The 12,586-nt window shown below is 41.8% G+C and overlaps 1 protein-coding gene across 1 annotated transcript; it reads right to left on the bottom strand.

The window, feature by feature from the left end:
- Positions 1 to 210: 210 nt before the first annotated feature.
- Positions 211 to 7,554, bottom strand: ftr83 (finTRIM family, member 83). Its single transcript, XM_023967827.2, has 7 exons — positions 6,873 to 7,554; positions 6,194 to 6,289; positions 5,673 to 5,906; positions 4,621 to 4,780; positions 4,371 to 4,427; positions 3,686 to 3,754; positions 211 to 1,008 (listed from the first exon to the last, which is right to left on the bottom strand). The coding sequence occupies exons 1-7, from the start codon at positions 7,461 to 7,463 to the stop codon at positions 482 to 484; spliced, it is 1,734 nt and encodes a 577-aa protein (XP_023823595.1). The 5' UTR covers positions 7,464 to 7,554; the 3' UTR covers positions 211 to 481.
- Positions 7,555 to 12,586: the final 5,032 nt, after the last annotated feature.

Here is a 12,586-nt window from a genome sequence, read left to right as displayed (position 1 = left end):
TTATTACAAATCAATTATTGGGTTGAATGCACACGCGACAGAAATACTATATTAATATACAATAAACTTGTATTACACATTCCAGTTTCTCTGTGTGATACATGTATATACAACTTCAGGTGTATTTTATTCATCTGATCCATAGAGTATATTTGTTTATCAAATATATTAGTTGACACATCAGTCTGTTCTAAAGTAGATCCTTCATGATTATGAAAACATTATAGATATCATGTTTATTCCTTTACTCACCAAACCCAAATTGGTCAGAGATATCTATCTCTATTTGATGATTTATATACAGTATAAAACATTCATTCAAACCTCAATAGAACAAAGTAAAACATCATTGCCAATTTAAATAGTACAATTTGAAAAAAGGGGATACTAAACGAGTCAAATTACAAGTGCAGTTATATTACTTGAATCACAATACGTATGATGATCGATACATAATTTAATCATAGGTAATATAATATTATCACAGCTGACGGATGGTGACCGCTGACTCATACCAGACCCAAAAGCCTGGGTAGACAGGCTCAGCAAAGGAGGCCTTGAAGCGGTGTATGAGAGACATGGTGTCCCCTACAGTGTAGAATGAGAGGGTGCCTGCTGAGTGGTCCAGGAAGACCCCTATCCTGGACGAGTAGGGTGCATTGATTTCCACCTGGTCTTTACCATATCGGGCGGAATAGCTGGAATCGGAGCAAAAGAGGCTCCAGGACTTGCGGTTGTAGCCGATGCGGCTGCTGTCCCCGTAGCCTACTCGCTTGATGCCCTTGTAGGTGACGCCCACGGAGGCCCCCTCTCCACTCCAATCCACCTCCCAGTAGTAGGCCCCTCCAGACAGGGGCTCTTTGCAGAGGACCTGGGGCAGGCAGTCGAACCTGGAGGCACTGTCAGCGTAGTCCTGTGGTTCTCTCTTCAGGGCTGCCTTCCTGTTGCCTCTAGACAGGTATAGCTGGCGGTAGGCTGTGTTGGGGTCCAGGGTGAGAACGCAGGCATCTGAGAGAGGAGAGAGAGAAAGCAAGTCATGAGTGAGGGCCACTGTGTGAACTGAGTGCTCTTCTTTCCTATGGGCTTGATCATTTAACCCTTATACCCATACAATGCTAGAAATTACAAGGTTAGTTATGGAATGTAAAAGGTTGTTTAAAACCAATATTATACACAATTATACAAAACAATGGCTGCATTTAGACAGGCAGCCCAATTCTGATTATGTTTTTCAGTAACTGGTCTTTTGACCAATCAGATCTGCTCAAAAAAATATTTGATGTGATTGGTCAAAAGACCAATTAGTGAGATTTTTTTATAGAATTGGGCTGCCTGTCTAAACACAGCCCAAGTCCCAGATTGAAGTACCCTATCGCCTAGCACACCCCCAATCTGAAATGTCAAAAAGGTCAGTCTTATTAGATTTGTCCTGCATGTCCAGAATGGGATTCATGCCTGTCCCAATAACCATTTGGAATTCAGTGAATTCAGACAATATGCTGTTCAGAGAATAAATAAATAAATATTTGGATCATAGACATTGATAAAAGCAATATTCTTTCAATGGATGTAATAAAAGTAATTTTCTTTCAATTATGGATACATTTAAGGAAAGTGATTCTGCCTTCTTGATCTTTGCCTTTACCAAGAATGMTAATTGAGGTTCTTATAAATCATTATGATTACACATTAGTTTTGTTTGGGGCTTTGTACAAGTGCTTCTCTATTTTATGTGTGTCCTTTTGAACAGGTTTGTTTCTTGGAGCATTGCTATATAAATATGGTTTCTTGCTAGGATATCAAGACAGCTGYAACATTTGATAGGACTATTAAGGCTTTTCATTTACCAAAGCTGGACTCCAATCAGGATGTAGAAACATCTCAAGGATGATCAATGGAAACAGGATGCACCTGAGCTCAATTTAGAATCTCATATCAAAGCGTCTGAATACTTTTGTAAATAAGGTTTCTTTTTTTTTGTTTTGTAATACATTTGCAAACATTTCTAAAAACCTGTTTTCGCTTTGTTATTGTGGGGTATTGTGTGTAGATAGATGAGGAACAAATTGTATTTAATACATTTTAGAATAAGACTGTAACGTAACAAAATGTGGAAAAAGAGAAGAGGTCTGGACACTTTCTGAATGCACTGCATATAAACAACTTTTAGAAAGCTCATGTTCTGAGCTAGCCATTAAAAGTATGGTCCACAGATCTAAGTGAATCTGAACAACCCTTTAACTGGAACAGAGTATGGAAAAATATGACCTTGACATCCCATCATCTGAGCCATCAATTTATACTTTATTTGAACTGTATTTAACACCAAGGAAAGTTATATGATGAAATTGGCCCCATGCCAAACTGTTCACTGTGTCCCCTAAATCAGGTAGGCACAGTCCTTCATATAATGTGGGCGTGAACTGCAGTTAAATGCTTCTGGGACAAAGTCACACTTTTCTTTTTTCAAAGTGCATGATTGTAAATGTTCAATCTGCTATGTTATATTACTTCACGGTGATAGCTCCTTGAATCTCTCAGATGATTACTGCTGGCAGGGGGAAGGCATGGTTTGGGGAGGGTTCTCTGGTCTCTGGGAGGAAATGGGAAGGGAGGGAGGATGTAAAAGCATCCTCAGTTGACAAGGAACCGTGGATGTTTAGGGGAGTGGGCACTGACAACTAACCCGGGTTGCTAGACGGGGTAGAAAACATGATTACATACCAATTGTACTATTACAAAATCCTTTTTGATCAAAATAATTATTTCTGTATGTATTTCTTACTTAAAAAAAAAAGTTGTGGTGCCCATAGCTACATGTTATATAAACTGAATATATGAATTGATATTGTACCTGTAAACCACCCAACAAAAAAATTTACAAAATAAAAACTTGTGACCCTGCAGGACAGGTGTGCACCAGCATGCAGGTAGAGTAGAACAGCCACAGTAGCTCATGTACTATAGACTTGGTTCACCTGGCTGTGCTGCTGTGTGTGCGCCTGCACCCCCTCAGCCAGGTCAGAACTGGTGGTACTCTCTGTAGCCACGGCTAGGACGAGATGACCGACCACTTGGCCCATCTGGTCTGGAAGAACGACCACTTGGCCTATCATCTGGAATACCACCGGAGGCAGAGCCATTTATTTACATGTATAGCTCGGACCACAGTTATTCAAATCTGCTTGTGACCGATGTTTCCCTTTCCGCATGCTCAGTTCGCACTTCTATTCTGTATCTTGTTTGTCCTATTCAGAGCAGGTTTTAAACTTGCTGAAGCTGTAGTGTCCAATAGTTGTAGTAGTCAAGTAACGTACCTTAGAAAGATTTGCCAACACAGTGATGTCATTCTGTATAACCCTTTTACAAACCTATACTCCCACTCACCGCAGTAAACCGGTATAAAGTTCATTGAGCATGCCCACTTACACACCTAGTATCTAAGGAATGCGGTAAGACTACTCCCATCACAGCAKTAGTCTGTTTCCATGTGGGCTGGGCGCCAGGTAGTATTTTACACTAATTCCTGTCTTTATACTGGTTTTGACGCAATTTATGAACAGTAGTTCACACTTAAATGATCAAATAGTATGAATAATTAAATGGCACTAGAATGAGCCCTCAGTCCTATAGTAGTTGATTTGGTAAGTATAGTCTCAGAAGGAGAATCATTAAATAGACATACATTTCAGGAAGTCCTCTCTATGCTGGGGCTCCTGGCTTGGAGTCTTGTACACGGCAACAACTGCATCGGCTACAAAGAGCAGGAAATGCAAAAAATTAAAACATACATACATAACATTGTATTTGGATTGTACAATATAGTCTGATACTGCATGCATGGAAATTTACTTTACAATCTTTGGATTTATTAGTGTTTCGGATATCCCCAGAAAATCCAACTTTAATGAGTGTGTGTTTGTGTAGAATTGCTTGATGCGTGTGTGGCGTTCTAAGAGAGTTAACTTATCAGCCAATGTAAATATTCAGGTCCACTTGAGCCTCCACCTGACCATTGAGTGCCCTCTAATAAAGATCAAGGTGCTCAGACCACTTTACTATTCCAACGATACTAGAGGAACCATTTTGTTTTCTTACGCAGAGCCGAGCAATAAGGAAATCATAATCACTCAAGGAGCCATTCGAAATTCAGATTACGCTGCGATCGCCCTTTGAAAATGTTATTATTGGAATTTAGCTACAACACAAGGCAAGCCCATATTTCCTCAGCAACCACCTAACAATGTTGTTTGTGGGTTTGGTGAAGGTCTGGGGGAGTGGTGGGGTCGATATTCCTGTTTTTGAACTAATACCATTCCAAGTATTTTCCAGAATGAGATCAGTGGGGAGTTTCATGTTGATTGACTCACCTTTCACAGTATTTCTCCTTTTGCCTTCATCCAGTTGGCAGAAAGGCATTTTGTTCACTGAAAGAGGAAAAATTCTGGTTGAGTAAATATTCTCCATAAGAATATACTGTCAATTACTGAAGCATTTCCAAGTCTACGGTTTTAAAAAAGGACAAAAGCCTGGGGTTTAATTTAGGTCTCGGCTCTACATCATTCATTCAGCAATGGCAGTAACCAACTGAAGTTACAGTGCATTATCTCACTGCCTCACCAATCGTGGCCACTTTGACCAGCTCCTCATTGCTGATGTCATGGAGATGGACCTTCATCTCAGAGACAGCCTTGGTGACGGGTCCGAAGGAGAAGTAGGGGTTCACCGAGACTGTGGGCAGCTCCTCAGCCTCCGTCTGGGCGATTAGCATGTGGTAGCTCTGCGACAGAGAGGATAAGAGACGGTTAGATGTGTGACTGGATGAGGACAGACATGCCCTCTTTTCAAATGACACATTCATRATTTGAATTGGCTCGTGTCATTTCCTGTCTTCAATTATTATAGACAGGTTGGTTGTTTAACAACAAAACTGACGCGGGCGCAACTATGGGTCAAAACAGACTGGGTTGGCTTAGATTGTTGACATGTAACTATTTAGTCTTCAATGTCCATTTAAAAACAAATGCATTTGCACAATTGTTGTCTCAAATACATCATTGCGGTTGTTGGTTAGCTAGSTAGTGAATTTTTGCCATATTAGCATAGACGTGACATCAAAACAAGACATGGTATCAAGAATAAAGATTAAACTAGCCAGCTACGAGTRTCCACATTGCAGCTTCTTGTCATTGTTACTTGCCATCTGGCCATCCAGAATCACAACAACACACGGCCTTCTGCCCCATTGAAGCGGCAGTAGCATTAGGCCAGTAACCGAAAGGTTGCCAGTTCGAATCCTGAGCCAACTAGGTGACAAATCTSTCAATGTGCCCTTYAGCAAGGCARTTAACCCAAATTGTGCAAAGAGTTCTGGTTCTTTTGGGGTGATGAGCTTGGCGGGCCACTCAAATATGAGATATATAGTGTTAGGGGGAAGGCAATGTTTAAAATTGCTTGTGTCATTCCTTGGCTTGAGCCCAAATATTATAGTAGTWGTTTTAGGTTGAGGGGTGTTAGACTTTAAAGCCCGAGAGTACTTAGCACCTCTGAACATCATTTGCGAACTGYGTGSTCACAGATTTTACGGTGGTTCCTAAAACAAAGTGCACTGAACGATCGGAAGACAAACGCTAGATCCACYTTCGGTGCGATGTGTGCAAGCCTTTAGTCACCTGGATAAAGTGGATGTGGTCCTCTGTGCGTGACAGCTGTGTGATCTCGTTGTCTCGCTTCTTGAGGTCAGCGATCTCGTGGGTCAGACGCTCTAGGTGACCCTCAGCGTTGTTCAGTGCTGCCCTCTTATTGGAGGAGATGAGCTTGGTCATTTCCTGTTGCATCCTCTCGATGGAACGCATCATGTCACCAAACAACTTCTCACACTCCTGCATAGCCCTCTGGGCTGAGCTCTGGAAAGGAAAGGGGCACACTTAATGGGCATGCTGTTAAAATCTCTAAAGCATTTTGGGTTGTACCAATACACCCAGGAGGTCAGTCATAATGGAACTATTGGTGAAGTATTGATATTTGTGATTATGAAATCTCTTGGTGGGAAAAGATCATTTGTCTCTCCAGGACACACATTAGAAATATACACTGTGAGTACATCTACAGTATGTTTAGTATGACTTAACAGTATATTGTAATTGTGTAATTTCACAACCTACTGTATTTTATGTGCTGTGGAGACGTGTACCTTGAGTGAATCCACAGCTTGTTTCAGCTCCTCCATCTGCTTAAGCCTCTCATGGATCCTCTCCTGGATCTCTGCCTGGGTGGCACCCAGACGTTGCTATGGKCGGAGGACACAGGACGTCAGTGACATAGCCCCACAAGTCAGACAATCGTTTCCAAAATATTCCAAATAGTGAGCAACCCAAATGCTACCGACAAAAKAATTGTGGCTGAGTGAAGTGGCATCTTTTTCCTCGCCATTCATGTAACTTGAAATGGCCTTCAAAATGCATTATTATAATGTGCATTAGGTTCAGACAATGCAGTAATAAAATCTAGCCAGTAGTAGTTCTTGGAATAGAGGTTAGGTTACAACACCCCAGCCCACACACATMTACAGTAACTGCTTTCACTCATGTGGGTGGGTCTAACTGATTGCCTGAAGTATTTGTTTTAGGGGCTTGGCTGATACTAGCTACTCTACTCCAACAATAAACCTGTCGCCCTCAGTCACACAACTGCAGTCAATTGGCTACAGAAACCGTATGGTTTTGAATAGGCAAACTATTGAAAAGCCTAGAAAAAAGTTGACGTTTTTTTCCCCCCTGTTACATTAATGGCTTTGTCATTTTAACAGTACAGAAAGGCAACTACTTCAAAGAGATAAATCATCATAATATAAAAGTTTAAKGCCGTTTTACCTGTTCTTCTGACCTCTCCTGTTCGGCAGATACCATGTCGTGACCTTTGTGCTCCTTCACGGTGCACAGAACACAGATACACATCTGGTCCGTCTTGCAGAAGAGCTCCAGACCCTTCTGATGCTGGGGGCAAATCTGTCTGTCCAGATGGCCGATCTCATCCACCAGCTTGTGCCTCTTGAAGCCAGGGTTCTCATAGTGGGGCTTTAGATGCCTCTCACAGTAGGACGCCAGACACATCAGGCATGTCTTGATGGCTTTGTGCTTCTTCCCAATACAGATATCACATCCCACGTCTTGRGGTCCGGCGTAGTTGTAGTCTGGGTCTGGAGGTGGAGGAGGGTAGGTCTCAGACATCCTGGGTTGGGAGTGAGTTGAGTATGAGGAGGAGCGGGAGGTCTGGAGGCGGCGTGGGGTGGGTCTCTTGTTGTAGGTGACCCGACAACGTGGGCAGTTGTAGGAACCGGTGTGGTCAGCGTGGTCCCAGTAGGTCTTCAGGCAGATGGAGCAGAAGATGTGGCCGCACGGGATGGAAACCGGGTCCCTCAGGTCTTCCTTACACAGATGGCAGCTCTCCTGGTCAGTAGACATGGGGATTGACTGATGCACCCTGGTGCTGTTAGGTTCTTGGTAGTAGTAGGCTAAAAACGAAGTGAGACTGTTAAAATGTCTGTCTGTCCTGTCCGTCAGGTCTGAGCAAAGTGAGCCACAGGTGCTTCCGCAGCATGTTATATAGAGTAAACAGTCAGGAAGGGAAGGAGGCTAAACTGGTTGAGCAGAAACTAGTAAAACGTGGGTGGGGCCAGGTGAGGACAGAGTGTCAATGGAACCATTCAACAGCCGTCAATCAGGAAGAGGAGTGTGAAAACAGAAAGTGAGAGGAATGATTGAATTGTGTGATCTCAGGATTTAACTTTGTTTTGACAGTACTGCAAATAGATAGTGTAGTTACAAATATAGGTAACTGTTGGTTTCCATCATTTCCAACAGGGACTCTACCCCAGACACAGCTCACATTTTGACCCTCGTGTTTGTTTTTATGCAGTGCAATATTTTTATTTAACATGTGACATAAAACATGGTTCACTGCACACAGTTAAGATCAATTTCACATTGGATTTCCCTGCACATCTAATAATGTAAGATACGTGTTGCACTGGACTTCACTGCACATCTAATGAAGTACCAACATCAGTTGTACACAAGTGATACGTTTCTTTGATAAGTCACACTACAAAAGGGTAAACTATTGGTCTAACCCACTAAATGACAAGATAATCTCAGGCTATGGGAAGTGGTTTGTCTAATGTTTTAAAATTCAGCCATGTTTCAATACTAAAAACAAAGGACAAAAAAAAACTGGTTGGAGTTGCCTTTTTATCAACACCACAGTTACAAAATATTCCATTAGAATCTTTACCATTAAATCACAATACAGTTTGTAGAGGTTACTTGATAATTTTTTGGAAGCAAACTTACAAATAGGGCATCTTTCACACTAGTTCTAAAGTCTGGCCCAAAGCATCCATCAACACCTCGACAATGACAAAACATGTTGGATGCATTGTATACCACCATTCCATCATACAAGTAGATTTGCAGACCAGTCAAGGTCTATCTTCAACGTGACAAACACATGGCCAACAGAATCTCAGGTAAYATGGCTTTCAAGATGGCTGATTCCATTTCCCTCATTACTGCCACTTATTGGTGGACCTCTAACAATGCCCTACCTATTACAATATTTTAAACATGAAACACATTCTTCTAAAAATGCATTCTAATTTTAAATGTACTTTCTGTCAGTTCATGGAAACAAAAAAGATCAATGACCATATATCTCAAATGCCATAGGGAATAAAATATATTTTTTCTCAGGAGGCATAAGGAGGGGGCGTGTTTTTGCATGTAAGAATTGTCCATAGCGAGATGAATCTGAATCTGTCAACATCGTCACTGATAAATGTGGCCCCTAGTTCAGGAGTTTGGCTTCAGAGTATAGTTGTTGGTTGATAGCATCCAGCTTGTAGTGAGGGCATGGCTGTGGGGAAGAGTGATATGATGGATGCCCACTCAGGTCCAGATACACACTGACCTTTTGGCACAGAGCGGTAAAGCCTGGCTYCAAATCAAAGAGGGGAGGGTAAAGAAGACATTTTTTGTGGACTTTTCTTTAGAGTGACTAATGACATAACTAATCCCCTCGCCCTTCCGCTATAAATTAAGTTGGCTGGTTGGAATCTGGCTTGAGCAACAGGAAGTGACTTGCAATAGGTGTTCATCACCCTGCTATGCGATTGAGAGCAGTTAATTATCAACTGTTTATTTCCCATTTCTCTTCCACTCATTTCCTCTCAATCCAAATCATGATTCTAATTGGATTTTATTTTTTTCTCCACATTTCTCCTCTTCACATCAGCCTAAACACTCCTCCGTCCGTTTCAAGATGGCTGTCAGCTTGTTAGCTCTGTGGAGTTTCAGGGTTGTTAAAAATTAAGAATGTAAAGTGACCAGGCTAGATGGCCCAGATAACACCAGGGTAAAGAAAACTGCTTTAAAAAAGTACATTGTGTTAGTCAGAGCATAGTGGCTATATTCTACACACCGAATGTCATTGTTATAGGGTCTGCAAGTCATCCTGAACAAGTACTGTAGCCGACATGCTACTCACAAAATGTCCAGTGTCATGTTTGACGAGATGGTTGCAAGAGATTATTGCACATGAGGTGATCTGGTCAGTTCTTTGTGTTGTAGAATGTAGGTAGAGGTTGAAATCTAGATTTAACCTGAAATTGCCCCAGGGCCAGGGAAATTACAACATGATCAATATTTGCCAAGCAAATCATCTTATTAGTTCTAGATATTTAAAAAACAAAGAAAGCCTTGATATTTCTATAGCTGGCTCACAGCAGTAGTGCTGTTACAATTATCCAGTTTGTAAATCTGTGAATCTTGCACACACAAAACAGAAGACAGCAATGCTTTATTTATTGGTTGGATTGACTCTGTACTTTGTTTGGGTATACCAAACATTAGGAACCCCCCCCCCCCCCKCCACACACACACACACCCCTTTGCCCTCAGAACAGTCTCAATTCGTCGGGGCATAGACTCTACTACAAGGTGTCGAAAGCGTTCCACAGGGATGCTGGCCCATGTTGACTCCAATGCTTCCCACAGTTGTGTTAAGTTGGTTGGATGTCCTTTGGGTGGTGGACCATTCTTGATACACACGGGAAACCGTTGAGCGTAAAACAGCAGCATTGCAGTTCTTGACACAAACCGGCGCACTTGGCACCTATTACCATACCCTGTTCAAAGGCATCTTTTGTCTTGCTCATTCACCCTCTGAATGGCACACATACACAATCCATGTCTTAAATTGTCTCAAGGCTTAAAAATCCTTATTTAACCTGTCTCCTCCTCCCCTTCATCTACACTGATGGGAGTGGATTTAACAAGGGACATCAATAAGGGATATAGCTTTCACCTGAATCCACCTGGTCAGTCTATGTCATGGAAAGAGCAGGTGTTCTTAATGTTTTGGATACTCCGTGTAAATGTAGATTCATGATGAGCTTCAGAGGACATACAATTCCATTGCCAATGACAATACAGAGCCAGCTAACAGATAACTGGGCGGCGCACAATTGGCCKGGTGTCGTCCAGGTTTGGCCGGGGTAGGCCGTCATTGTAAATAATAATTTGTTCTTAACTGACTTGCCCAGTTAAATAAAGGTTCAATTTTWAAAAAWTWATAAAAGCATAGGGCTACCCAAAATACAAGCCCCTGAATGGAGCRCATGACAGCTCCACATCAGAAGGGCCTGAGTTCAGTTCAGTTGAGGCCCATATCCAACAAGACAATCAGGTGTTGTGATTCAATATCATATCACTCCCTTTATAATTGACAGACATCCTGMTGGTCTTTCAAATGAATGTGACTGTGAAGTCAAAGTTAGTTTGTTCAGTTGCCCTTAAAGTGAACCTTCAATAAAGATCTGTTTATAGGGAGGCGGTTATGTTGGCCCTTTTTTCTTCTGAGGTTTATTTCCACATCAGCTACCCACATGTAGCTGTGATGTGCGGTAACTGTAGTGACATAACCAGGATGACTACTAAAATAGTTAGTGATGTATTACAGCAGCATCCTATCTGGCTCACCTGACTCATTCTGGTTGTTGTTCAACATGCMGAGCTGATGATGACAATGGAAACACATGATGAACATCACATGATTGCTTATCTTACAGAGAGTCATGTTAATATGGATTCACTGGTTGCTTTCATACATTTACATGCAGAGCCAATGTTAAATCTACAACCMACATTTGCATAATACATTTCTGTCTCTGTTTTCCAGGTACTTTTCCAAGTGAACTGTCCAAAGTACCACACAAATGTCATAAAAAATATATATTTAATCAACAATTGTCCCTTTTTGCCCCCATTTGTTGTGGAGGTCTGTTCTGCAGTYTGCAGCAACAACCTGTTCCCTGTGWTCTGGCCCCTGTCCAGACTCCTCCTCTCCAGCCCTGTGTATCTGCCAGCCAGCACTAACAAAGGTAACCATTGTTCCAAGGCAACACTTGTAAATACTTTGTCTCTCTCCATATTCTGACCAATCACACACAGACACAGCTGGGTCCTTGACTTCTGGGTTGCGTCTCAAATGGCACCCTATTCCCTACATAGTTCACTACTTTTGACCAGCAACGTATGAGCCCTGGTGCATTATATAGGGTATAGGGAGCCATTTAGGAAGTAATCCTACACTCACACAGCCATTTTGTATTTTCTTATTCACTGACTCTTTACAACAACATCCCCTGACTGAAATCTCCTGGTTACCCCTGGTTACCCATCACTACACCTGATGCAAGAGAATGTTTGGTTTAATGAATGTTGACCTTTCACCTTGTAAACCGTAGGGTTTTATGCCTGACTGATRAAAAGACATAACTAGGACATGTTTATGCATTTATGACAACTGAACTGCTTCCTCACCCAATAACTTTGAGTGATGGGCATTAGTCTCTGAGTTTATTAAGTACATTGCYAGACATTGCATCAGGCCTTGTGCATTGCTTTTCATAAAAATGGGAAGTGTCTGTACCTAATCAGATGAGCCTAACTTGTATACCTGTGTGTTGATTTTTTCCCACATAAATCAAGACCATGCATTTGGCAGTGTATGGCCCTTCCCATCATAGTCTCTCTCGTTAATCAATAACGAAAACAGAGGGCTGCTTTTACTCTGGATTGGACTGCTTTCCTGGTATCTGATCCACACAAAAAAAAGAGTTAGAGAAACTGGCTTATCAGAAACCTGACCAAATACGGAGAGGCGAAACTCTCTCTAAAGTGCAATGATGTAAGATATGCAATGAGGGAGGAGTTGCGTACACGGCCTTGCGCAACCGGTTGGTAAAAATGTTTCAGTGGCCCTGTAATTTAAATTATTGTAACGTACTGTAAACTTAGTATGCCTATCAACTCTTCTGGAATAAGACAATTCAACCATTTTATCCCTAAGGTCCACTACCTCACACATTACCTTGTGGCTACAGGGTAATGAGTTTCTCATTTAGGCCCTCTTTAGTGAACTAGTGAGAGAGAGAAATGTGCACTACAGTATGGCCACATCCTTGGCCCAAGAGGAAACCAAGGTGTAAATTGAAATGCAAATTAGCTAATTAGTTCATGATGTCAGA

The sequence above is a fragment of the Salvelinus sp. IW2-2015 genome, linkage group LG23 (genome assembly GCF_002910315.2).
Source record: "Salvelinus sp. IW2-2015 linkage group LG23, ASM291031v2, whole genome shotgun sequence".
In the NCBI taxonomy this organism is placed as follows: domain Eukaryota; kingdom Metazoa; phylum Chordata; class Actinopteri; order Salmoniformes; family Salmonidae; genus Salvelinus; species Salvelinus sp. IW2-2015.
This window is presented reverse-complemented; position numbering and strand designations above follow the sequence as displayed.